The 27,066-nt window shown below is 52.4% G+C and overlaps 1 protein-coding gene across 7 annotated transcripts in view; it reads left to right on the forward strand.

Annotated features, from left to right (window-relative positions):
* LOC128141545 (protein CEPU-1) overlaps nucleotides 1-27,066 on the forward strand; it is a 355,486-nt gene that overhangs the window by 201,422 nt on the left and 126,998 nt on the right. For 4 of the 7 annotated variants that reach the window (XM_052786390.1, XM_052786394.1, XM_052786395.1 and 1 more), the window contains exon 2: nucleotides 10,509-10,593. In XM_052786390.1, the coding sequence (XP_052642350.1) occupies nucleotides 10,509-10,593 (85 nt within the window). Of the gene's footprint in view, nucleotides 1-8,867; nucleotides 9,109-10,372; nucleotides 10,594-27,066 lie in introns of those variants that run through there. The other 3 variants (XM_052786389.1, XM_052786391.1, XM_052786392.1) reach the window with 2 other exon arrangements.

Raw genomic sequence — 27,066 nt, forward strand, 5'->3', positions numbered from 1 at the left:
CCCGGAGCCAAGATGAGTATGGATTTTCTTGTGCCAGGGACTGTAAACACTTCTGAATTCCCCAGGGAGCCCCGCATGCTCACCTTCTCCCTTCGCCCTCATCGTTCTCCTGCAGCCTTCAGAAAAGAGCCCGGTAATGGCAATTAGCTATTAATTAGCTGGAGGTAGCAGCGGGGGCTCAGCCTGCCTGCTGGGGTGTGAAGGAGCAAGCTGGGACAGGGTGCGTGGCAGGGGCAAGGAGCCTCATGGCAAAAGCCTGCAGGATCTCTTGCCCTGGCCAGTTCGGTCCCCATCCCGCGGTATGTGTGAAGGAGCAGGGAGGGGATAAATTAGATGAGGGAGTTGGGGCACAGACTGGAAAGGCTCTCGCTACCTTAGTGCCGGGCTTCAATTTCGGCTCCTGATAGCTGCTCCTGCCAGGCACGCCTTATTTATGGACTCGCATCTCTCCCGCTCCTCTCCCTCCAGCAGCGTCGTGCCAGCAGCTATGGTCCCAGCGCCCCGCGGCCTCCCGATCACTAATAGATCACCGCCGATAAACACGCTCTTCTGCTCTGTATTCGGCAGCCGAACCCCCTCCTGCCCTTCATGTTGGTGGTGCTGGGGAATGATGTATGAAATCCAGGTTGGTTTGATTCATACAAGTTGTGTTCACCTTGCAGAACAGGCTGTCACAAAAAATAATAAACCTCCTTGTTTTAATGCCTGGAGAGGCTGTTGGACAGGCAGCAGGATGGGTTTAGATCCTCTTCCAAGGAATGAGGCGCTTTTGAGAAAGACTGATTGCAAGCCACGGGATGGCTGCACAAAGGGTAAATAATAATTAGAGCCGTGTCTGGAGGCTGCGGTGGGGAGCAGGGTCCCATCACGCTACGTGTGACACTGATGCTCTGAAAGGGATGGTTCCTGACCCATGGTCCGTAAGGTCTAAATGGACGTTGCGAAGAGCAGAGGGTTGCCAGTGAGCCGTGAAGGGACCTGTCCCTTGTCACCCAGGAGGAAAGGTGGCACAGTCCTAGATGCTGTGGCTTGCTGGCTAGTTCGTGCAAAGCTGCTGACCAGGTTGGCTGCAGTTTATCGTCGCTTACGTTCAAGGGGGCTTTACCAGGAGAGGCAAAACCCTGCTGGGCGACTGCTCGCCCCTCGATGCATGTAGTCCATCCCTTGGACTTTGAATTTTTGTCATGCCACCGCATAGCCCTTCCTTGGGCCCAAGCCAGCTTTCAGGAGGTATTTTCTTTGGAGTAAATTCACCGGCACAGGGTAGCTGGTGATTAGTTTCTCGCTGTAGCCTCATCTCTCTCCTTTTTAGGCAGCAGCTCAGGTCGCGAGGCCTCTCTCTGCATGGCATCAGACCTGCCTGGTGCCCCCAGCCTGACCTGAGCTCGGCTTCTTGGTCCTTCTCCCTTGGGATGCTCTGCTGTCTCCTGCTTCGGGGTGCGATGCCTGAAGCCCCGTCCTTCTCTGTGCCCTGCAGCAGCCCGCGCGTGCGCACGGCGCCAAGTTAAGAAGTATTAATGGGGGGAGAAGTTAACCACGTTTATTGAACTGCGAAAAAGGTTGTTTTTATATACCTTTATTGGAATATAAAGACAGCTTTTATAACCTTTTAAAGGGGCATAAAAGCAGCTTGGAGACTAGAAAGCTCACTCCAGTTGAAGGCAGGCAAAAAGAAAGAGGGAAAGGAGGAGAGCAAACATCTGCCGTGTCCTGAGGTCAAAAGTAACTGGGGGTGGTGGTGGATGGGGCAACTGGGATGCCAGGTCCTGAGCTGGTTGTGGTGTCACCAGTCTTGAGGAGGTTTGGAGCCCTTGCTGCCGTTAGCAGCCCTGGCTCTGGGCTTTGACACATGTTCCTCCTGTGGCGACTGCAGAGCTGGTTCCTCAGACCACTCTTGGGAGGGGTAGGTGTCATACTTAATGAGCTAACCTCTTTTATTTCATTTTCTCCCCGGTCCTCTGTGAATAAATACTGCTTTGGCTTCCTTCCTCCTGGAACAAGGGAGGAGGGAGCTGTAAAGGTCTGTCTTTGAGGCTGGAGGGAAAGTTTGCTCTGCAGACTTGCTCCAGCCTCTCCCATGGCACCCAGCCTCCCCGGTGGGACTGCAGGACTCCGAGGTGGACCAGCTCGCAAACTCTGTGGCCCGGGCAGTTTGGGATGTTGGGATGCGTTTGTGTCTGGGGCTGGCGCACTCACGGACGGTGTATCCTCTTGTTCCCCCTGCTGCCTGCAGCATTTGGGGGCAAAGTGCAGGGATGTACTGCCATCCCCCTTCTCCATGGCACGGGATTTGCTGCCTCCTTGCTCATCCCAACCAGCCGGTCTGTCTGCTGGCTGGGATGCGGTTGAAAGCGTCATCTTCAAAGCCAGGAGGAAGCTCCTTCCACCTCTTCCAGGGCTCCTGGACGGTGGTGGGAAAGCGTTTGGCATTGCAGGTGGTTCCAGCCCGACTGTCTCATGCTGGCACGCTCCTCCCAAGACGGAGATGGGTTTTCTCCGTCCGGCAGGGGAGATGTGCCTTTTTCTTTTCCTCGTTCACGCAGCAGTCGGTCTGACACGACATTAAAAGAGGAGAGTGACCTTTACACTGGGCTCCAGCTCAGGGGAGGGGAGAGCTGAGCCCCCATCTGCAGCAAGGCACATTTTGAATATGGATAGATCGTGAGGCTCGGTTATCCCCACGCCATCTCCCAAATAATAAGCTTCCAGAGATAATGCTGTAGGGCCGTAAAGAGGACGGGAACAGGAGCAGCTGCTTCTAATTTAGCTTCATGGGGAGGGAGGCGATGCTGAGAGCACCCCGCATTCTCTGCACATATTTTTCATCATTATAGGCAGAAATGCCAGGGTGGTGACAGATATTAATGCAGTTCACGCCGGGAGAAAATCTTCTTTCCATCAGACTCGATGTGCAGCAAGAGGGCAGTGCCATTTGCAACCCTAGGGAGGATATGTTTGAAAGGTGATGTGTTTTTTACCCGGGAAGTTATATTCCAAGACAAAGTTCGTTTTGGAGAAAGGGCACCTGAAACCGTCCCGCTGGGGGCCACGGGATCGCTCTGTGCCCACACCACGGACCTGGGTGAAGGTGCATTTGCAGCAGTGCTGGGAATTAATTTGGATTTTGGCGTAACTCAGATTACCCTCCACTGGCTCCGCAGTGGCTGCGTGTCGCCACGGGGGTGTCATTGCCCCATGTGCCAGTTTTTGTGAGCCGGGGTCCCAGGCTCTCCCCAGCCCCAACCCGCAGCGATGCTGCGAGCTTTGCAGCCTTACTCTGCAGAGGGCTGCACTTCCATGCACCCCTCAGCCTCCTTTTATTTGCTTATCCCACTAAATATTCATCAGTAACATTTAAGACAAAGGAAAGAGATAATTACAAGGGGAGAGGTTTTTTGCAGTATTAAAGGTTAACAGAATTCTTGGCATTTGTGCCTTGTCGATCTCCATATAATTATGCTCATTTCCCAGAATTCAGAGGCAACTGTGCCTGTTAACGCTCAAAGATGGTATCCCGGGAATTAAATTTATGAGATCGTTTCTCAAAATCTTCAGATTCAAACCAAGCATCTTGCTTAATGGCATGACTATTATTAATATTATTCTTGGATGCATAGCGCTGCAAGGGTCAGAGGACCAGTGGCAAAACTAAAATTGATACAGGCAGACAGCAGCACGCCCGGCTTTTGTTCCCGAGAAGCGCTCAAGCAATTTGGCAACCTCGGCGCCTTGGGAAATGAGACTTAAGGTTGGCAAAAGATGAGCCCCGTGAAGGTGCAGGCATTCAGGTTTGAGGTATATCTGAAGAAGCCCCTTTTTGGCTGTGGCTGTTAGGGAGTCGGAGAGCAAAGCTTGCATCTCGCCACCCTGCTTTTGAAGGTGACTGATCCAGGTCCAAAGGCAGCTGTAGGCAAAAGGCAAATCAGTGTCTCCAGGAGAGTCTGATTTTTCAAAGATGCCGAACACCTGGCAGTGGGTTGGGGTTTCACTGAGAGCTGCTGAGCGTGCTCAGTAGTTTCAAAAGAGGGATTTCGGGGGCTCTGCTCTTAATATCTGCTCTTTATTGAACACCGTGGTCTAAATCAAGATACCTACTCCTCTCCCGGTGCCTGCTCCGCCTGGTTTGTGTGGACCGAGCGGCTTTCTGGTAGGAAAGGGCTTCGCTGGGGAAAATGAGGTGGAGGGGGGGTTGAACGTGGCGATGGTCCAGTATCAGCCAGAGACGTTTACCTTCTGGCTTCTCCTTGGAGTTTAGGATGTGTGTGTTGATAACCAGATGGGCTGGGGAAGGCTTGGCATGGTGTGTCCTGTTTGGGGCCATCCCAGGAGAAGGCACAGCAACTCTTGGAGCTGCTCCTCCAAAGGGTTATCCAGCACAGAGCTCGCAAATGCTCCCAAACTGTGGGCAGAAGTTCAGGGGGGAGAAGTTCACATCTTCACATTTAAGGCAGCTGGGTTGGAGCTCCCGAATGTCCGCGGTGGGACCCAAGGCGTGCCTGGCTTGGCTTTTCAGCCTATTCAGCTTTTTCACTCTTCCCGTGTGCACTTACTCCTGTTAAAGCGCAGAGTGGATTGAGTTGTAGAGCACTGGGTTAATGTCATGCGCTTATAAAATGCTATTAGATGGCTAATGGCATGGTTTTATCTGACGTCGTCAGCTGTCGCTGGCACCTGATTCATGCCGATCAAATGCTGCTGTGGGTGCGGAGCGAGGATAAAGCGTGCCTTTCAGGGCGTTAATATAGCGACGTAACCTCACAACAATGCAACACGAAACAGATTTATATAAAACCAATATTGATTTGTACCAAGGATCAATCCCAGTTCATAACTTTCACTGTGCCAGCAAGGCTCAGTATCCCCTCAATAATTTTTTTTTTTAAACTCCCTGTGTAGATGTCGCATATTACGGCTGCACATACGGAGGTGTCACTTTGTAAAATACGCGTGTTGTGTTGGCTGGGCTGCTGTAAAAGGCTCAAACGCCGGGAACTGCGGGAGAAAGGAGTAATCCCCATGGAAAAGCCAGACCTTGGGGACTGCTGTGCATCCCTCCCCAAGCTCGTGTCCAAGCTGCAGTGCTGCCTGGCCCATCTGTAATGTACATCAGAGCATCCTCAGGGATGCTGTCATGTATCTCTGTGTATTATTGGGGATGGCAGTGCTATATGGGGTATTTTGGCACCTAGTGACGAGGCTTTCCTCTTTCTCAGGTGGCATCTTCTGGGTTACCTCTTGAGATTTTGCAAGGAGGTGAATCCTTTGCTGGCTTTGGCTTTGAAGCACCAGCTTGGGACAGGCTTTTGCAACCTTTTGCAGGGCGGCTTGTCCTCCAGCCCTTTGGCTGCAGCGAGTACGAGGCAGTGCAGCTCAGCCGGGGGTGCCCTGGAAGGAGTTAACTCGTGCTTGAAAATCCCAAGGCCCTGAGCACGGATGAGAGCAAGCGACAAACCCAAGCCCAGCAGTTTTTTAAAGGGCAAACAAAATGTTCCTTTTTACGGCAAGGCGCCTGGTGCATAGTGCAGGCAGAGCAGGCAGCAGGGCAGCAGATCCCGGCGTGGCTTTAGGGGAAGGCTCCCAAAAGCACACTTCATTCGAATTTAATAGGACGGTTACTGTAAGTTTATATAAATGCCAGTTAAATATTAATGGCATCTTTAGTGGGGATTAATGGGGTCTCCTGCGTTGTTTTTAAGCACCGTGAAGAGGGTGCTGGTAGTCACTGCCTGCCTTCGGTGTAAGGGATTGAGGGCTGAGTGCCCATGAGGATGCTTCTTGCATTCAGAAAACTGGCCTAGAAATGTCCCCGAATGGGCAATTTCTCCAGCTCGGCACAGGAATGCCTTTGGGGCAAGAAGGGCTCAAAACGGCTCCAGCCAAGTAAGGCTCTCAATCATTGTTTCTTAATTGGGGCCACCGTTAACGAGGGAATAAATGAGTCAGCGTGGTGAGCGGAGCGGGAGCCCACGTCCTTTGTGTCTGTGGTGAATGGTTGTAGACATTGAGGGCTCAGTAGTTATTCAGGAAAAGCTCCCCCGGAATCGTGTGTCATTCACCTGACTAATGCCAAGAAAATTAAGCACTTTTTTGCAACTCCGGGCTTATTGGAGAATAATGTGGTACGCGATAGCATGAATGGGGTTATGAAATCATGTTTTCATTTTGAAGGAATGAGAATGGCTCGAGCATAAATTATGTTTCTGATCATATTTGGCAATTTCAGATTAAAAATAAATTTCCACTTTGGGGTTATAGATTGCCATCTATCAGCTTCCTGAAAAGGAAAAAAGGAATTAAAAGAAAAATCTGGCTGTACAAATTGCCTTGCTATGACCTACTTATTGAAAGTAATTTTTTTTTTTTTTCAGGAATGAAAATCTTTCAGTGTGGGGAGGTGTGGTATTGTACGTATATAGGTTTGCAGGCAGGTATATAGGCACATGTGGTACGGGAGGATCTGTCAACCATCCCTGCAAGCAGCTACACGCAAAAGAGATGCTAGAATTGTGCTAGATATTTCTGAGAAAGCCGGAAAAAAATGCGGCAATCATGTTGTTTTACTTGAGACAGGAACCTTAACTGCGATTTTGCATCTGGTTATCAGCCTTCGGGACCACTCAAATCTGCAGATTAGATGCTTAGGCTTGGTTTTGCTCAAAAAGCCCAAGATTGGGGCGGCGATTGCTGGAAGGCTCCCAGGCCTTGCAGAAGGAGCCGGGGTCCCTTGCAGCAGGCTGGAGGAAACGCCGGCCCGGGCCAAACACCACAGTTCTTCCCCGTGGGCATTTTTGGGGGACCGATTAGCTCTCTGCTCTGCCTGCAAGGCTCCCCCTCCCCAGCTATCGCCTCTCCGATCGCTCCGATAGAGATGCTCCTCTGCAAAGCAAACCCACGGGCTCTTGCTCCTTCTAATCCCTTCCCTGTCGGTGATTTTGGAGTCCTCCCTGCCAGTTGCCACCTGCCCAGGGGAAATCCTTCCCCTGCCTCCATCCGTGCTGCTGCTCCTCTTCCCACCGCCGTCCTGAGCGATGCCAGCCCTCCCTGCTTGTGCTACCCTGTTTGTGGTCTCTGCCAGGAGAGGGGGGCCTTTAGCCTTGCTGGAAAGAAGGAGGTTGAGGAGATAGATATGGAGATAAATATACACCTGGAGCGTGCCTGTGCTTTGCTCGTTCTGGTTGTCTCCTGCCTGTTGCTCGCCATGGAAACAAAAAAGACTTTTATCTAAGTAGGAAGAAAGGGAAGAAGCTGAAAGCAAGAGGCTGCATTTCGTGCTCGGATAGGTGCTGCTTTGCAAGCGGCTTAGCCTGTGTACGGCAGACTCTTCTTCTGCTGTGGTCAAAAATCAGCGAAGGAAAAAAGACTCTCTCATCCCCAGAGGAGGCTACAAAGCTCTCTTTCTCTGGCTGCTGAACCTTCACAGCTGGACTCAGTTGCTGGCTCCTCTGCTGCTGGAGCAACTGAATTATTTAAAGGAACCTTGATTTCGTTTTCTCTTTGCTGTTTTCGTGCATTGTGTTTATTGTCTATAGGTATTTTTTATAGTCTGAAGCAATTACAGCTGTCAGAAAAGAGACAAGCTGTGACAGGCTGATTTATATGTACATTGTATGTATGCAAGAGAGGGAGAGCCAGAGACTGGGAGATAGACCAGGGATTCTGCTGGGCTGTAGTATGCAGGAGCTGGCGATATTGGATTTAAATTCCTTGGGATTTTCAAACAAAGCTGATGATCTCCTAACAGTGGGCCAAATTCAGCCCTTGCGAGGGCCGAAGCTGCTCTGCAGGTCACGTTCTGCCCCAACCTTGCGCGCTTTCGGTGCAGGCAGGTGCTTTCTCTCGTGATTTAAGATGCTCCTGGCAATCCAGACCCGAATGCTGTGTTAAAAGGTTAACTGGCTGTGGTTATTGGAATCCCTTTGGTTTTGCTGACACAGGAGACGGTCTCTGCCCATCCAAAGGAGCGGCCTCACAAAGAGAGCAACCTCTTGCGTGATGAGCGTGGCGATGGCTTGTAGGTCCTGCACACCAGGGTGTTCCCCAGCAGCGAACGGGTAGCACAGTGGGGTCCCCATCCTGCCGGGGGTGCTTGGACCCTGCAGCGATCAGCAAAAGCAGCGTCTTTTGTTCTTCGCTGACTTGCGCACCCCGGTGCAATGCCACAACCCTTTATGAGGAGTTTCACCCTGCCGCTGATGGTCTCGCTTTTTGCAGTTAGGTTTTAGAGGCCCCTCCCACGTAATTTGTGGGCCCAAAGGATCTGCTGAAGGCAGGCGTTTACCCCTCCCCTGCCAGACGGGTCAGGAGCAGAGTGGGCTGCAGAGATTAAACTCCTTCTGCCAAGAGCTGGGGAAAGCTGCTGTCCCCTTTGGGGAAACGTAGGACTCGAGGCAGCGTGGCCCGCCAGCACTGAAGTCAAGGAGCAGAGAGCCTTCGGAAGAGGAAGAAGTAGGGAGACTTGCAAAGCAATCCCCTTCTCATATGACCTATCAGCACGCACAATAATAATAAAGCTTTATTTGATTGAGTGTTTCCTCTGCCCAGCACAGCTCATAATGTTTTAGAGATTAAATAGCACAGTTAGTGAATTAAGCAGTAGTTTACAGGGGATTCAGAGTCTCCAGGGATTAGTAACGGGCTATGGATCCTTTCACATCTAGGTCACCAGTTTGAATCCAGCTCAGGTTGGCAGTGATTTAAAAAAAAAACAAAAAAAACCCCAACCAAAAAGAAAACCCCTGGTGCCGTGTAATAGCTGCCGAGCACGCGGTGGGGAATGGAGGGAGGGACGACCTTTGGATGAGGTCCTGTGTCGCAGAGAAGTCACTGGGGACAGCGGGTGGAAGAGGCCTGGTTTCCCCTCACGCTGGGTTGCCACAGCCCTGGGGGGGCTTCCAGGGGTGCAGCGCCCCGAAAGCCGTGGCTCGGCTGCTGGCTCTGCACTTGCTCAGTGGCTCCAGGACTTTGTGCTCTGAGGATGGCTCCCCGGCACCTTTTACCAGCATGAAACTGTGCCTGGAAATATTAATGTGTTTAGCCACTAGCGGAGGGAAGGAGGAATTACTAGGCATAAGCAAATGCGTTATTTGTTAAATTATGAGCTGATAAAAAGTACGTGGGTACCGTGCTTGCAGCTGGGGAGGAATTTGCCACTTAAGCTCACGCTGCGTGTCTGTGAGGTGCAGAGGACCAGGAGGGCATGCTCCTGCCTCTCCTCGTCACCACCTGCCTGACTTGGGGAAGGGGCGGGGGGGAAATGGTTCCGTGCCTCAGTTTCCCCTCCTGCATAACGGCTTTGCCGCCTGGGGAGGGGACGGCACGGAGGTAGAGGAGGGTGTATGGTAGAGGTAGTCCGGTGCTGGGTGCAGGTAAGCACGCCGGGGAAGCGAGGGGAATGGGGGTTTGGTGGGGTTGGGGGGGGGGGATGTCCTGACATCCCATCCCCCGAGGAGCGCGGTGCGGCAGGGGTTAAAGTCTGGCGTGTGAAAGGCGCTGGGCTCGGCTCCGCTCCCCGCCCGCCCGGGTGCGGGTGCGGGGTGGGTGCGGGTGTGCGTGGAAGCCAAAGTGCCGGTCAGTGATGGAGCCGCTGCCATGACAACCCCGGGAAGTCAGCCTGCGCGCCGCCCGGGGATGCTGCCGGCCAGCCGCGCCGGCGGGGCTGGGATGCTGCTGCCGCCGCCGCCTCTTCCTCCTCCTCTTCCTCCTCCTCCTCCTCCTCGCCCGTTCCCCCGCTCCCCGTCCTCCAGCCGCTGAGGGCAGCTGGGGGGTCCGGCATCCCGGCGTCCTGACATCCCTCTCCCCATCCTGCATCCCGGCGCCCTGCATCCCGCCTGGACCGGCGCGCCTTTGGGACCCACCAGCGGGACTGGAGGAAAGGAACTGCCGGGCTCCTGGGAGGAAGCCTTCGCCCGCTGTGCCTTCTTGCGTCTGGACCCGTTTGCTAGCTCGCTCCGGGGGTGGTTTTTTGGTTTTTCCTGGTTTTTGGACTGCCCCCGCTCCGCGCTGCGGAGGGGAGCTGCGAACTCGGGACAAGTGTGCGGGAGCGGGGCACAGCCGGGCGGCTCGCCCGGCACCTCCGCGCCCAAGTGAGCCTCGGACTGCTTCCCGGGAAGAGCCGGCTCGCCCAGCGTCCAGCACCTTTGCCACTTCTCCTCCTCCTCTTCCTCCTCCCCCCCGGCCCTCCCGTCCTCCTCCCTCACCCAAGGATACTGGGGACTCCCTCCGGATGCCGCTCGGCAGGCTCAGCGCTCGCAGGCTGCCTTGCCGGGGGCTCTCCTGATCTCCGTGGAGCTCCGCATCTCTCGCCCCGGTGGTTTTGCTCCCCCCCGCCCCCCCACACACGCACCCCATCCCTCCTCTCCCCCCCCCCCCCCTTCCTTTTCGCTCCTGGTGGCCTTGTCGGGTGTCGGAAAAGTCCCTGCTGCCCAGGATGGGGGTCGGTGGGTGCTTAGCCCTGCCCTGGAGGTGCCTAGTCGTCCTCTGTCTCAGGCTGCTCTTCCTTGTGCCCGCAGGAGTGCCCGTGCGCAGCGGAGATGCCACCTTCCCCAAAGCTATGGACAACGTGACTGTGCGGCAAGGGGAGAGTGCCACGCTCAGGTAGGAGCAGCTGGATTTCTGCCTTGGGGGGGCGGCCGGTGCCTTCGGGGACGTGACTCAGTTTCCCCACGGGGGATGCGTCGTGGCAATCGGCGGCGCAGGACGGGTGCCGGGCAGCAAGCCGAGAGGGAGGTTTGGGTGCCAGGGGACTGGGCTTCGGCTCAGCCCCCCCAGGTTGTCTCTGGGAAAGTTACTGGGGGATGAAAAAAGGAGAGTACGATTCCCTCTTGGCCCCCTGCCCTACACCGGTGTGAGGCACGGGCTTGGCTCCTGCCGTCGGTAGTCATGGCTCGGGCACTTTGGCCGCGTTGGGTGGGGGTAAACGCCACTCTGCGCCTGGGGTGCCTTCATGTGTGTCAAACCAACCCAGCCTGGGAGTTGCTGACCCACCGCCCTCCCCGCCTCGTAGGGTTTTGTGCCTTTTCCACACATCCAGACCTTCTGCTGCTGCCCTCCTTAAAAATTCCCTTGCTCCGGAGGCAGGGGGTCGTAACTCTTTGGGGTGGGGGGAAATGTGGGGCTGGGCGTTGCACCGGGGTCCTGTCGCCTGCAGCAGCAATCTGAGGGGTGCAGGGGCTGCCAAGGAAACCGTAATTTTGATCGGCGTAACTTCTGGGACACCTAATGCCCAGATACTCGTCCCTGTCTTCGCAGCAGATGGGCGCAGTCATCCCAGAGGATGTTTGATAGGGACATTAAAAATAAAAAGCCAGGTTTTAATTGCAGTGCTGGGAAGCGGCGCTTGCAACTCCGGCATGCTCGGGAGTGACTTTCCTCCGCCTGCGTGTTGCATAGGTGACACTAACATCTGCGGGGCCAGCTGGGTGTGTGCGGTGAAAGCCGCACTCCTGCTTTACGCCAGCGAGTGGAGCAGGGCCAAGCCAGGGCAAAAAAAACTAAAGAGGAATTTCAGCCAGGTCTCTTTTCAAAAGGTGGGAGGACTTAAACCACAGGCTCGGTTTGGCCCCTGGAAATGTGAATCCCCTCCCTATGTATTTCCTGCAACTCAGCTGTTTGCAGCCCAGCCTCTTGCCCCCCCACCAGCCCTTGCGTGTTCCCAGGAGGGAGGGAGGGAGCTGTGTTGTGGCCGTTCCTCCAGATTTGTCTTGCGTCATGGCACGACTGGCCAAAGAGGTTTGGAAATGGGTGGCCGAGGGTGGAGGACAGGGTATCTTGCTTAGGAATTTGCCCCGCCGAGCTTAAAAAAAAAAAAAAAAAAAAAAAAAAAAAGTAGCTCCTTTACTCTCCTGAATCACTGGGTTCTCCCAAGCACCGAAAATCCTGCAGATCTTGCCATGGAGGGTATTAAAGAGGGAGGGATTTGGGTTACAGGAGGTCTGGGCAGCAAAATACACGGGAGAGTGGCAGCAGCAGGCTGGTTTGGGCATGGGTGCTCTGCAAACTTGCTGGAAGGAGGCGAATTGCTCATGCTCTGGTGGGGGCCTGCAAAGGGTTTCTGGCACAGGGTCTCCGGCACAGATCATGCCGGTGCTCTGCCCTGGCACTGGGTGCTCGGTGGAGAACAAAGGAAAGCTGAGGTGAGTCAGCAGGAGGGATGCTTTCCTTCTGTCCGTGAGGCCTGGTGGGAAGGGGGACAAATCCTGCCCCCAGGAGGTGGCCCTGGGGAGGGAGGGCAGGCAGCAGGTTGTCATCACCCCAGAGCTGCCGTACATGCATCCCGGTTCAGCCGGAGAGCCGGTCTGGTGGCAAGGGATGTCCGTGTCCCTACGCAGGCGGTCCATACAAGAGTGCCCCAGGGGACGGACACCTGGGCTTTGAGGTATGCAAGCTGTGCCGATGATATTCCCGCTGTGCCGATGAATATTTCCGCTGTCCTGCCCCTAGAGCGGGCATTGCTCTTGGAAGTTAATGGCTTGCTGCTACTGCTGGCTCAGTGCACTGGTTTGGTAGCCGGAGAAGTGGAGGACTGTGTTTTGCACTGGCGTTTTGGGACATTTTCATTCTGGTTTGAGGTGGGAGCGGTTAGTCCGGCAGGCAATGGTACACGGCTGCATCCCCTGGTAGGTCCCGGTCCCTGCGGCCGTGCTGCGCTGTGGCAGGAGCTGAGAGGAGAAAAGCGCGTGAAAACCACACGCTTCCAGAGGAGGAAATCAAGGAAGCGTGAATCTTCCTGCCCGCTCCCCTCCCAACCCCAGCCCAATGTAACCATCGATCTGTTGTGGAGGAGTTAACTTGTTCAGAATAGCAATGCTGCTCAGAAAGGCTTCGGCAGACCCTGCTGCTGCTCCCGGTCACCTCCTGCCCAGCATGCAGGCAGCAGCCCTGCCCTCTCCCCGGCCCCGCAAGGGTGGCAGTCGGGGAAGGGTGCACGGGAAGGGAAAAAAAAAAAAAAAAAATAGGGTCTTCTCTTTTCTCACTCGTTTCCACGCGAGGTGGGAGGACAGTGAGTCGCAGCCAAGGATTTGGAAGGAAAGAGATGTTTCTAGTGGTCCCTTCTTGTTTTTCACAGCCAACAAAAGGGAGAGCAAGCTGAGAACTTAGCAGAAGTTGCCGCTTCTCTGAAGCGCTCAGAAAGCCCTGTCCCCCCCTGAGGGAGAGGGCCTGGCTGTTGGAAATAGGTTATTTTATCCGGGGTGGCGGGGCGCTGAGGACCCCAAGCTGCTGTCGAGCAGCGGTGCCCTGCCAGGAAGGCTCTTTTCAGCTCCATCTCCGCTGCCCCTCCAAGCACAGCTAATTCAGCGCCTGAGAAAGAAGCTGGATTGACGGCCTGAGAAAGAAGCTGGATTGACGGCCACGAGGAGACTCTCCCGTTGTGAAGGGCTCAGGCTTTGCTCCTTGCAAACCCAGCTACCGTAAATCTACCATTAGGAGTCAGTTTAGAACCAGAGTCACCAGAGATGTTCAGATATTTCCTTCTGTCTCATGATGTCTGCTGAAAGGTACAGTCATGTGTCTTGCCTCGGTACCAGCACTTTAGATCACTGTATTAAATTTATATCTAGGTTTAGACCTTGGGATAGAGCTACCATCTGGGACAGGAGGGGCAGGATTTACTCCTGGATGTGGCAAAACCTGCAGGAGTAGGAAAAGGGTTTGTGGGCGTCGGGTCCGACAGCTTGGCATTTCTACTGATGCATGCGTTGGTCCCTGAGCTGGGGCTGCTCCCGCTCTTGGGGTTACACCGAGGGCTCGCGTCCGTGCGAAGGTCAGAGCTGGCTGTCTTGCTGGATCTCGCAAGGCCACGGTGTGAGGATGAGGCCTGTCTGCATCCCCTCCCACCACGTCCGGACAGCATCTGCCCTCACCAGTAGCAACCGGTTCATGCTGGAGAAGACCCATCCTGAACTTTAATGCAGCGCTTGAACCGAGTCCAGGCGTTGCTGAGACCTTTGGAGCAGTTCTCTCAGCACCAAAACAAATGGCTTGATTATGATTTCCCTTTAATTGGCATCAGTCAGCGCTTTCCACGGCAAGGCTCTGATGATCCCATCAGCATGCACAGGCACTTGCGTGGTATCCCCCCGAATTCACTGGTGCCCCAGGCAGATGGCGAGCAGATCTGGCTGTAGGGCGAGGGCCACTTCTTTCGCAGGCTCCTCTGTACGTCTCCTCTGGTTTTCTTGATAGGGTGATGCAATGCCTTTATTTGTTCCCCCTTTGATTCTAATGTGAAAAGTCAAATCTGAGTTTAACATGAGTCAAAGCATTTTTTTTTTTTTTTTTAACCCTGATGTTTCCAATGGTTTCCACTCAGGCTTTGAAAAGGGTCATGCAGTTTGCCACTGAGATCTGCCGTGGTTTACCTAAGCCTGTTTTGCAAATTTACTTTGCCCCTGTTGTGCTCTTGAAATAATTTTGGAGAAGTGATAACTTGGCCACGAAACAAAACAAAATCAAGCATGTTTGTTTGATGGATGCAAACAGAAAGTGCTTGTTTGCGAAGCAGAAAAGAATCTTTCTCAGAAATGGGTCTGGTTTTTGTGACTCTTTGCTGCCCCATCTTTCCCCCTTTATTCACAGGAATTTGCCCTTTCGTGGTGTTACTGTGTAATGTGGAAAATAGGGCCGGTCTCTGAAGGATAACAGCGTGGTGTGTTCCAGCATGCGGCTTTCGCTTGGGTCCTGAGGGAGGCTGTGTGTCTCCCCCCGCGCCGAGGCAGGGCTGCTCCTGCCAGGGCTTGAGCGATGGTGATTCTCCGCTGAGGTTTTGGGCAGCTGCCTTTGTGGTTTGCAGTCGATGAGTGCAGAAAGCCTGCCAGCAGAACCCGCTCCAGGCTCTCTGTCCCCGAGAAAGCAGCGCTCGCCATCCCCGTAGCCTCGGGGCTGAGCCGTGGGATGCTCGCAGGGCAGTGCCAGGCGCTGGGCATGGGGCTGGGCTCCTGAGGCAAATAAGGAAAGCAAGACAGGGCAGAGGTGGTTCGCAAAAGGGTCCGGGAGTGTTGCTTGTCCAGCCCTTTCCCGCACGCCGGCACCCCCGAGGACACCCCGAGTTATGTGCTGCTCATCGCAGCACTCCCGTCTCCCGCCCTACCCAGCTGACTTCCCCCATCCTTGCACAACCACCAAACTCCTTATTGCTGGATCAGTGTGCATCTCCTTCCCCAGAGGTCGGACCTGTGGCACGCTGCTCCCGTGAAATAGTCATCCCGTTCAGATGGTCTCCAACCCCAGTACCCGGTATTTTTCATCCTGCTACAATTATTTATTTCAGAGTCTCGCCCAGCAGAGACTGAAACTCCTGGTTGCTTCCCTGCCCGCTTCCCAAGTCCAGACCGGGGGGATATAGCTTGGGCTTGCAGGCTGTGGAGGCCAAGGTGTAATTACCTTGCTTTTCTTGGTTACGGAGTGGTGAAGGATTTCTGAGTCCTTGGGCTTGGATGGTACCAGCCCCCAAACGGTCCTGTGGGCATGGGGTGCGGATGGAGCTAAGCCGCTGACTCGTATATTGACAATGAAAGTTTATTCTTCTGACTCCTTCGGTATCCAGCACGCTCACCTTCTCCTTCAAACCTCTCTCCTTTTTGTTCCTGAGGGCTAGGGAATAAATTCAGGGCTGTGGTGACCCCCCCCTATATTAAGGTGAAGAGGGGAGAGAGGATGTTCTCCTGCATCTGTGCCCTTACTTGGGAAATCAGTGCAAGTGTGAGCAGTACTGAGGGTTAGGACTTGAGTTTCTGTTCCCGTCAGCGCACAGTGCCACTTCACCCCTGCCTCTCTCCTCCTGCTATCATTGCTGGGTCCTCCTTTCTGGCCAGGGTTTTCTTGCCGTGTTCCTGGAGATCTTCCATCAGAGGGGCTGCAGAGGCAGAGGCCCCGAGCGGCACCCACGTGCGATGCTCGCGGCTGTTTGTAGCTTGTGAGTCGATTGCTTTGCTTGCGATGGCATGTTTTTGAAAGAGGAGTTTATTGCTAAAGTGACATGTCAGCAAATCTTCGCCACCTCTCTCCCATCTCGGAGATGGAATCAGCTTAAAGTGGGGAAAAAAATTGTCATATGCATGGATTTTTTTTTTTTTTTTTTTTCCTGAGCGCAATTTCCATCTGAGATGAGACAAGCTCCTGATTGCTGTGCCAGAGGAGGGTTTCCCTTTATAGCTCTCCTGGTAGAGCTGCTGCCTCTAGTTCACTGGAGCTGTCTGGGCTGGGGTCTCCTAGGGGACAGGCGTGCTTTTCTGGAGCTGTCATCTCCATCGTAGGGTTAAGCTTCTCCAGTCTACCAGCTCTGGAAAGATTTAAGTCAGACGGACTTGTACCCTGCTCCTCTGGGATGGAAAGGGCTGAGGGGAGGAAGAAAGGCGAGGAGGAAGGGAGGTCGGAGCAGCCTTGGAGGTGACAGAGCTGGCTGGTGGAGGGTTGCAGGGGTGGTGTTTCTAATCGTTAAGCTGGGGTTGTGAAATGGAGGTTCAGTTCTCAGCCCTGTTATTAACTCCTCATGTGACGTTAGGCACCCTCCTAGGTCCTATAAATGTGTATATTCGTGTGTGACAATCACAACACTTCCTTTTCTCTGGCTCTGTGAGTCATCAGCTTGCATTGCAGTCTTTTTGTGGCAGGATACATCCCTCTGTAAGGAAAATGCTAAGAGTGTCCTAACTGGAGGGCACCACAGATGTCCACTGGTGTCCTGCCCTTGCCTGGAGTTTGAAGAGGCTACTGGGAGCATTTTTCAGTTGGAGATGCCCGGGAATTGTTATTGCAGGGGTATATGGTGTATGGTTGGGGCACTGCAGAGCTGCTTGGTGGGTGGATGGTCATTAGGTAGGACAGCAGAATCAGCCTGAAGCAAAATCAGGAACCATGGGACTACTCACAGCCCCAGGCTCTGCTGAGAAGCTGCTCTCGTCGTGACCGTGAGCTAACCTAAGCCTCGGACCTAAGCGCTTGTGGATGACAGCGCAAGGGATGGCAACTGGGCTCATCTCTAGCTCTTGGCCATCCTGATGCGCTGTCCCCGTGCTGCCCTGCTCTGCCTTGGCAGAGTCCTCTGGGCAACGAGCACACCGCTGCTTGGCATTGCACATTGTGAACTGGAAGCTCCACGCGTGTGTTAACGAGAGGTGGGCCGGGGATGTGGGTGGTCTTCAGCTTGCCTAAATCATTGTCTCTTCTGCCGGCTTCGCTGGAGTTACTGCAACTTATGCTGTTGGAAAAATCCTCCTCTTGATCTAGCAAAGTTGTTCTTTCCTCCTCCCAGACCCGCCTAAACCTGCCACTTTGAGCTCAGACACCCGTATTTTCCTTAAGGAGGAAAGGGGAAAATCAGGAAGGAACTAATCTATGACTGCATCAGTGGGAGAACGGGCTAATAGGAATTGTAATGAGAATACAGAGCCAAACAAACAAGCAAATGGGAAAAAGCAATCCCCCCAACGCAATAGAGAGATTTATGCCGACAAAGGGGCTGATCCAGTGCTCATTAATGTCACCACAAGTCTTTATCCTAACTGTAATGGACTGTGGATCAAGTTGGAAGACAGCGTTTTAGTCTTGCTACAGTGTGCGCACTGTTGACAGGTTGCATGTGGAATAACAATGCAGAAAGCCCTCTCCTAACAGAAAGAGTTTGCTCGTTGTTGCACGTGGCACCTTTGCAAAGCAAATGGGAAATACTTTCTGCTCTCCTTAGGTTTACTTTTCAGAGGTGCAAGGCTGTGAAGGAGCCAAGTCTGAGACTTGGGCTTAGCTGTCTGGATGCTGCAGCATCTGCTGAAATGCCAAACGTGTCTTAATCATTAGTATATTAAAAATCTTGCCTTAAATAAGGATTCTTCAGCTGGCAGTGAGTGGTGTTGGCTCTCACCACCAGCAGTCATGCTGGGAAGCAGTCATTAGTTTACATGCAAAGTGAGGAGGCAGAAGAGCAGATGGGTGTGTACGGAAAGGCTGAAGGCAAACTTGACTTTGCAGCTGGATTCTCCCCTGGAAAAGCCAGTGTCAGGGAGATGGGGACAAGGTCTGGAGAGCTGAGCCTGGCCTGGAGGTGGGGACACCTTTGGGGAGAGTGCTGAATAGGAAAGGACTCCAAGGGTCAAACAGGAGACGTGCGAGTCCAGCTCTGCATGTTAATGAGGACAGAGTAAATAAGGAATAGAACCACCTTCCAACATGAGCAGCTGGTGAAATATCACAGTTTTTTTTTTTCCCAGAGATGGGAGATTTTGACCGGCTCTGCGCCTGCAACCATAAATGGCTCTGACACCTGCGTCTGTTTTATCAGACACACGCAGAGCCCCGGACATGATCCAAACGTTCATTACTTTGGATTTTTGAGTCTCTTTTTTTTTTTTTTTAAATTTTTTTTTCATGGTGAGATCATTATTTTCCCAGCTTCACATCCTCTGTTCAGCAAAACCGTTGTGTTTTTCAGACTTACGTTTCTTACACATCTCTGATGAGAAGCATGATAGAAAACTGTCAAGAAAAGCAAATTCTCAAAGGTACAAAAGAAGAGCAGGGCAGCTCCAGGTTCAGAGCCACTTCCAAAACTCAAGATGGTTTGGACATATAGATAGGCACAGCACTAATATTTGAAGGCATATTTGGGTTCTTACCCTTAAGTCCTCCAAATGCTGTAAATTATAGGTGTAGGGCTTTACTCCAGGATAATCTTTATTATCTTAAATTCCTGTTCCTCTCTGTCGTGGTTTAACCCCCGCCAGCAACTAAACACCATGCAGCCGCTCACTCACTCCCCCCCACCCAGTGGGATGGGGGAGAAAATCGGGAAAAGAAGCAAAACCCGTGGGTTGAGATAAGAACGGTTTAATAGAACAGAAAAGAAGAAACTAATAATGATAATGATAACACTAATAAAATGACAACAGCAATAATGAAAGGATTGGAATGTACAAATGATGCGCAGTGCAATTGCTCACCACCCGCCGACCGACACCCAGCCAGTCCCCGAGCGGCGAATCCCTGCCCCCACTTCCCCGTTCCTATACTAGATGGGACGTCACATGGTATGGAATACACCGTTGGCCAGTTTGGGTCAGGTGCCCTGGCTGTGTCCCGTGCCAACTTCTTGTGCCCCTCCAGCTTTCTCACTGGCTGGGCATGAGAAGCTGAAAAATCCTTGACATTAGTCTAAACACTACTGAGCAACAACTGAAAACATCAGTGTTATCAACATTCTTTGCATACTGAACTCAAAACATAGCACTGTACCAGCTACTAGGAAGACAGTTAACTCTATCCCAGCTGAAACCAGGACACTCTCTCACAGTCCAGTACAAAGCTCTTGATGAGTTCAAAGGAAGAGTGACCTAGGTGAAAACTTGAGCAAGTATTTTCCAAGTCTTTAAAGGTTTGATGCTTGTCTTGCATTGCAATTCAGTGGGAGCTAGGCAAGGACCTGCCTCTCGTACTTTTATTAAAAAAATTCCGACTTGTACAGTTTGTTACATAAGAAAATACAGACTTTTAGTTCTAAAACAGATCTTTTTACTAAAAAATCCATTTCTTTCTTGCATACCTTGACTGGAAAATGTTTGGTTTAGAATTTCCTTGTTGGGAAAAGGACAGATTTGGTTGGAAAAATAGTATTTCTTTCTTTTAATCTGAGTTTATGAGTTCATTGAAGCATCTTGTCAAATTTTACAGGAAACGCTCTGATTTAGCTGAAGTGAGATTTGGGATTTTAAAGTGTCTTATAGGATATAGTGCAAGTTTGATTTCATTCAGTCTCAGAAGGGAAGGATTTCTGGATAGACAGAGTTTCCCTTTAGCTGAAAAAAGTCTTTCCCTTCTCAACTCTGAACTGCTTTACATTTTGGAGTCAATTTTTCCATCACACTTCATCCCTCCTATTGCTTGCTTCTAGCTGGGGGAGCTGTTCTGCTTTGAATCGGACAAAGTTGATGTTGAATATATGTTTTCTGAGGCCAGATTTCAGGCTGCCCAGTGCACGTCGTGACCCTGTTTGCTCAGCAAACTTGCACAGTGTGAGAGTCGGGGCAAAACGTGGCAGCGTTGGGAGGGAGCAGTTTGGAGGTGCTCTGGTGGTGTGTGTGTGTTAAGTGATGTGATTTAGTCCTCTACAAACACGAGGAGCAAAAGGTATCTGTTAGCCTTGACTTGTGTACTCACGAAATTAAAGCAAGCCTCTGCCCTCTCTAGACGCTTGTATTCTGTGGCAGGGTAGGACGTGGTCAGGAGGCCAAAATCCCGTCTTGGGTTGTTACTGCTTCGTCGTGGAGGTGGTTGGTTGAGGGAGACGCCTTCACTGGTGCACGTCAGCTGGGTCTCCTGAATTTCTCTGGTTGTCCTTGGCTCGCGGAGGACAGCAGCTGCAATTTCCTTGCTGGTTTAAAGCCAGCAGCATGCGGACTGTTGACATCGTTTAGCGAGACACGGGGCCCTTCACCTCAGACACCTCTATGAGTCTGAAACCAGCGTGCCAGCCATTTTTGGCCATTCAGAGGTCCACCTGGTGACCTCCATCCATTCAAGCGGCACTGCCCTAAGCAGTCTCAACAGAGAGCCAAGGTCTGAAGAGATCACAGGGTGATAAATATCCTCTTGGTCCTTCTAGAAAAGACTGAAGGCTCAATGGCAATGCATTGCACGGGAGAAACTTCACCCGCCCTGCTGGGACTGACCCTCCAGGGTCGGCGGGAGTTACGGCACGAACCCCTTGCAGGTTCAGCGGGAAGGGAAGGTGCGGAGCGATGTCCTGAGCACAAGGGTTTTGCGGCCCACGGCGGAACGGGGGGCTGAAAGCTTGCGGCGTACGGAGAGACGCCGCAGGGCTGCCGAATTAGTGTGATGGGGAGATGTCAGCTCTTCCTCTCAGCTTCCCTTTGCAGCGCCAACTGTCAGTAATTTAACTAACGTTTTGTAAATAAATGTGGCATTCGGACAGCTGTCACCGCGCCTGTTATAGACACTCCTTTTGTCACTAAAAGCTGGCAGTACCGCTCCGTTTCCCCTGCAAGTGCAGCTACCACTGCCAGTTAGCTCCTGAAGCCAGGGCTGTCAAGGAATCACATGCCGGCCGGTGGCTGGGAGACCGTGGCTTCGCGCAGGGAGCCCAGCGACGCATTGCCAGGGCCTGGTGCGAAGGCAGCTTTTGCATCTCGAAAAGAAATAAATGGCCCGATCAGCGAGCAAGAAAACCCATCCGAATGTGGCTGTAGGTCTGGTAGGTTCCCAGCCAGGATCCCGGGCGGTCCAGCTGCAGCGCCGGTGGTGGCACTGGTTCCTCTGCCATCTCGTCCCAGCCCTGTGGGAAGCGCACATAGGATGAGATGGGGAGCCCAGCCAGGCCCGGGCTTTGATGCGCCAAGGGAGCAATTTGGCACCGGCACAGCAAATGCTTTTCGCTTTGGAGCGTGGGCTCCTCGCGCATCAGGCTTTGGTTTCGGTAAAATCGGTCTCTCGGGGACTGGGTTGGATTTGAGCGGAGAGAGCTGTCCTTTGAGCCTATCAGTCTTGCTCAGCACGCTTGTCCTATTAGGAGCGTATTCAAAACCTTCAGGCGGTCTGGATGCTTCTCCTCCTAACAAACCTGACTGGAGAGGGGATGCAGTTGTCTTTCTCCTTGCTGGGAAGGCTTGATCCGGTACTGCTTTTCTCCTTTCATCTTTCAGGGACCCTTGCAGCTCTAAACAACCCTCCCCTGGCCCCCGGTGTTTCTCTCCTAGTATCGGGTCGTATAACTTCCAGCAGTCAGCACCTATAGCCTTGCTGTGCTGCACTGATGTGTGATGCAGGCAGTATAGAAATCAGCACATGACATCTCTCTCGCTAAGCTGCTGTAAAATTAGCTTCATCTCAAGTGGCAGAAAACGATCATATCCTCGCTTGAGGGTGATGAAGAATATTCCTGAGTCACTGCTAGTGATGAAACAGGCAGAAAATCCAGAGTGATACACAGCTGCCCCCTCGGTTTTAATCGCCGAGGCCATTTGCTGCTGCAGAGCCTTAAGACGCAGCTTCCTCCTCCTCTTCCTCCCTTTCATCCATCACTCCCCTTAGAGGCCTGGGCTGCGGATCCCAGCAGGGGCAGAGCAATTTCCCGTCACACTGGCGAGGCTGCAGGCTACGAGCATCTTGTGCTTCTTCACCGTTCCCCTGGGAGGAGAGGAGGGGGTCAAAGCTTCCTTTTCTTAAAGCGGTAGGAGGAAAAAGATGGAGCCTACCCTCCTCGGTTCTCCTCCTTCCAGGCTGCGATCCTGCAGCCTGGGAAAAACTCTCCTCTGAGCTCACCCTCATCTCAACAAATTTTCCTTGCTGCCTCCGAAGCAGCTGCTGTGCCCACAAGGATGTTTCCTTTCGCGTTTCTCCCCTGTCAGCTTTAGTTCAAAGCCATCTCCCTGGATTTTTGTGTCTTGGATAAAGCCACCTTCTTTCTTACAACTGCCAGCTCAGTGCTTGGGAAACCTCTTGCCAAATTTGCTGGTGACTAAGGCCAAGAAAACCCTTCAAAACACTGATGATCAGAAGCAAAGCGCTGGTAATGCTTCCCTTCCTTGCATATGCTCCCTGGCAGCATGTTAGCGCTAAGGACTTCTCGAAGGAGGCTTCCTGCAAGTCCTGCCCTGCCAGCTTTCCCCCAAATTCAGATGGAAGCCCCCCGCGCTCCGGGTGCAGGTTGAAAGGTCTGTTAAACTCTGGCAAGGTTCACGCGAGTCCTTCAGCTTGGGAATCGCCTCCATCTTCTGGTCTTCCGTGTGGCTCAATCGCTGCCGACCTGGTTCGGCATCGTTTTGGGGGAAAACCGTAGCGATTCTCCAGTTTGCGCAGGTGTTTGAGTGAACGGTCTCTTTTCTCCAGTCAGGTCTTGTCAGTATTTATCCCTTAACCTGATTTTTAGATGTTCTCTATCCTGCAGATTTGCCGGGATATGCTATTCACACAAAACTCTCCTGGTGTCAGACTTCTGCTAGGATAGCTTAAAAGCTCCTACCAGCCTGCGAGGGGAATAAGCAGGGTTGGCAACAGTACAGACGTGCGGGTATAAATGTGTCAAAGCAGGGGTTTTGCCAGCGTAAAAATTATTGCAGAAGCTCACTCCCCCCCCCCGACGGAGACTGCTGTACCAGCGAAAGTTTTCTGCACCAGTCGGCCAAATCCAGGCAAGTTTCTGCGAATCCCGCTCTCCTCTCGGTAATCCTCGGCAGCTTTGCACGCCGGGCATTTCTTTGTCAGCGCAAGCAGGTGCAGAGCTGCAGGACATGGGTTGAGCATCTCGCTTTGGTGGTTATTCCAGCGTACAGCTACTTTATTCTCGCATCAGGCAGAGCGCGATCAGCACTCCTCTTCAGCTTAATTTCCTTTTTCCTCATCCCTTCCCCAAAAAGCGGAGTCTGGGTGGTGCATCTTGGGTTAGATTCAGCGGGAACCCGGGAGGCAGGTATCGAAATTAATAGATGGGTGGTAATTTGGGGTTTTTGAGTGTTATAACTAACCACCCCCGAGTACACTTGCATTCTGCGCACGCCAGCCATCGTCGCACGCAGAGACCGAATTTGTGTGTGTATATATATATTTATATACCTTGTACAGGGCTAATGAATGAAGATAGATACATACAGGGGGAGAGTAATTTGTGCAGATACCTGTCGAGAGAGGCAGGAGACGGGGATAAAGCCAGCGGGAGCCGGCGCAGATGGCGAACGCAGATACTGCAGCCGTACCTGGGAAAAGCGGTCCCTTGGCAAAGCGACGGCGGGGGCCGCTTTGGGGAGAGGTGGGGGGACAAGCCCGTTAGTAAATGCTCTAATCTTTTCTCTGGGTGGTGCCAACTGCTGCTTGTTTCTCCTGCTGTGAGTCTGAAACAGCCCCGCTAACCTCTGGCAAAATCAGGCAGATAACAAGGGAGGGAAGGCTGACTTTGTCTGCGGCTTTTATTTTTTTTTTTTTTTTCCCTGGCTTGGGAAGGAAGAAATAAAGTTGGATTTCAAGTGGGGCTGTTGCAGTAATGGAGGGAAATGAGAAATGCTCTTCAGCTGCCTTCTCCTTCCTCGCGTCCCCATAAATAACCCTTCTTGCTCGGAGACGGCTCAGCTCTCACTTAGAGGAGAGAGCTGGGTTTTGACTGTTATTTTTTTTGCCGCAGCTCAAGGGCCCCTTCCCTCTCCTGCCTGCAGTTCACCTCGTCGGAGCCTGCTCCCCCGCCAGGACCGCTCTCTGGGATAGCGGTTTCTCTTCGGACGTGGGCTCTGGTTTGCGGGGAGCCCCCGCGGTGGGCAGGGCTGCCCCCGGCAGCCGTGGCTCTTGGGCACGGGCATCGTTGCTGGCACCTTCCCCTCTCTACCACCGTGTTGCTGATGCCAGGGACGCAAGCAATGGTGCTACCTTGGTGTCAGTCCCGGCTTCCTTAAGTCAAATGCCAGCGATGAACGAAGTGTGAGCCTTCGGGGGGACAGACAGCAGCAATCCCAGGTGCCTGCTCCTGGGGAGATAGCTGAAAACGGCTTAAAATGCCCATGACAGTCCGTGATCCTTCCATGCCCACCCTCTTGTAATAAAACCAGGTCCTGCCATGCCATAGCTTTAACCAGCGTCATCCTTCTGTGGGTGAGGCAGAGCTTGCAAACTGTCTGGGGACCAAGGGACAAAAAGTGTTGCTGTAGGGATGTTTTTGGATATCTATGGCATCTTCCTCCAAGGGGTTTTGGCCAGGTTTTGCATGCAGTTTAGCTGCCCTCTCTCTAGCTCACTTTCCTACAAGTCGTTCAGAGCTTCTTTGTGAATTCATGGAAGCAAGCTGCAGGTGATCTCTCTTCCTCTGCATGTCCCTTTTCCCCTTCACCCTTTCTGCTAACTTTTGTGAATCAGCTGGCTGATTTTGGTCAGGTTTTACAGAGGGCTGGGTGCTACATTTCTACGACTTCCATGAAAATAGGCAGGTAGAGGTCGAGAGACCTTGTTAGTCCTCTGAAATAATGACAGAATGAGCTCAACTCTTGTACGAGACACATGAGAATCCCGCATGGGCATTGGCCATATGCAAGACTCAAGGGAAGAGGGAGCTCCAGCCTGAGCTTGCGTCATTTCAGACTACCCATTAAAAGCAGCAAGGAGTCCAGGTGGGGAGGGATTGAATGCTCCAGATTGTGTGTAAGGAAAATTGCAAAGATGATGTTGTGTTGGTGGAGACAGGCTGCCAGTCCTGGTGTCAAGGAGAAGAGACAAAAGCTCAGGGTTTCACGCTTAATGCAGCTGATATCAAATGAGCGATGCTGCACTTAGCTTGCCTGAATCGGAAGACTGCAACAGCTGGTCGCTGTGGCATTGCTGAAACCGGCTGGCTCACCCTTCCCTTCAGTTAAAAAAAAAAATAAAGGCCAAAAAAAAGCACAACAGCAACGACAAAAAAAACCCCACAAACGCAGTAACTCGCTTTCCAGAAGTTCCTAATGCTACAACAGGCAAAGCACTGGAGATAAAAGAAATAAAAAAGCGGGGGGAAGAGGGAGAAAATGCATTTATGAGCTCTCAAACTAACAGCATGCAACTCTCATATTATTTTTCCTCCTTAGCCTTTGAAACAGAACAACGGCCCGGAGCCTTCTCGGCAGATGGACAATGTGCGTGCCTTAACCACTTAACAGCCATTAGCCTAATTTCACGTACTGGAGCCAAATTAAATAATAAGTAAGAGGCTATGAAAAGCTGGTTTGGAGGCTGCGTTACTGCCTTTCACTTGATAACCTTCTCATAAACAGATGCTCTCTCTCTACCCTATTAACCTTGTCTGAGAGCAGGGAGGGGGGCTTTGGTGAAGCAAACAAGCCAGACCTCGGTGGGGAGGGGGGAGGCAAGCCGGAGGGGCCAGATGTGGGGGTCCTCCGAATTTCTTGGTTTTGCTCCCCCGATGCCCCAGCCGTGGAGGAGTCGCCGAGCAAGAGCCCGTTCTGCGGTTGCGTCCAGGTCATTTTAACGTGCCAAATGATTCATCTTGATCAGTGAGCCCATCTGTACCTGCTGGGTGAGGCTGCGCCACCCGGAGCTGATTTTGTGGACAAATCTGCTTTACTTGGAGGAAAGGGGAGATGGTGCTGATCGACACGAAAGGGGAGGTGGCTCCGTGGCTCGGTGCCTAATCCCTCCCCGGTTTTGGCTCGGGCAGGGCATGGGGGGACTGCTCCATCTTCCATCCTGGTTGTACCACTAGCTCGCCCTTTCGGATGAAGTCATTTTGCTGCTCTTTGCCTCTTTCCCCCCTCTGTTGAGGCGTAAACAATAGTACTTGCCTAAGCTTTGGGAATTTGTGAGTATTAGTGAGTTTACAAAATGCTTTTGATGTTATTTTGGTGATGGGAGGGTGAGGCGTTTGCAGGTGTGTGCAGAAGGGGTTGTGTGTATTTAGGTTTTTTGCTGCAAAAGATTTGGGGGTGGCTGCCTTATTTTGTCACCAAGCCCCCTGCCGCTAACTATCGCTCTGTGCTTCGCGTCTTGACTTTGGGCCTTTTTGAGTTTTCAGGGGATTATAGATGACCATGCAGCTATTTTTGGTGAAAGGTTTTATTTATTAAAAAGCCATCTTCCTTCATTAAAAAGATACATTGATGTGAAATAGATGAGCAGCTCTATTACTGGCGTGTAGCGTGCCATGCAAGCCCGGCGCTGCCGAGATGATGTGCTGCATGCCTTCCCTTGATGCAAGAAATATCTCTTCATGGAGCCACCCAAAATTTGGTGCATGAGCCATCCCTTTGCCCCCGCTGCAGGGTCCAAGGCCCTGGGATAGATGTGAGAAGGTTTGTTCTTGGTACAGGATTTCCAGCAGTTCCTTGGTGCCGGCAGCAACTTGACTTTCCTTCCTTGTTGGTTTTCCTCCTTCGTCTAAGTTGTCACCCAGGCTCTGCTTTCATATGCAAAACCTGTTCTCTGACTGGCACGGAAACCGATAAAGCTGGGTTTCTTATGAGTTTGCTTCATTTTGCTCCAAGTAGGAGTAAATGACTTGCCGCCTGCGGCGGGAACGTTTGGAAGGGTTTTGTGTTGTGTGGATTCTTTGAGGTTCAGATGAGGATCAATCTCATTTTTCTGTGGCCTTTTCGT

This window comes from Harpia harpyja, chromosome 4, assembly GCF_026419915.1.
Source record: "Harpia harpyja isolate bHarHar1 chromosome 4, bHarHar1 primary haplotype, whole genome shotgun sequence".
Classification (NCBI taxonomy): Eukaryota; Metazoa; Chordata; class Aves; order Accipitriformes; family Accipitridae; genus Harpia; species Harpia harpyja.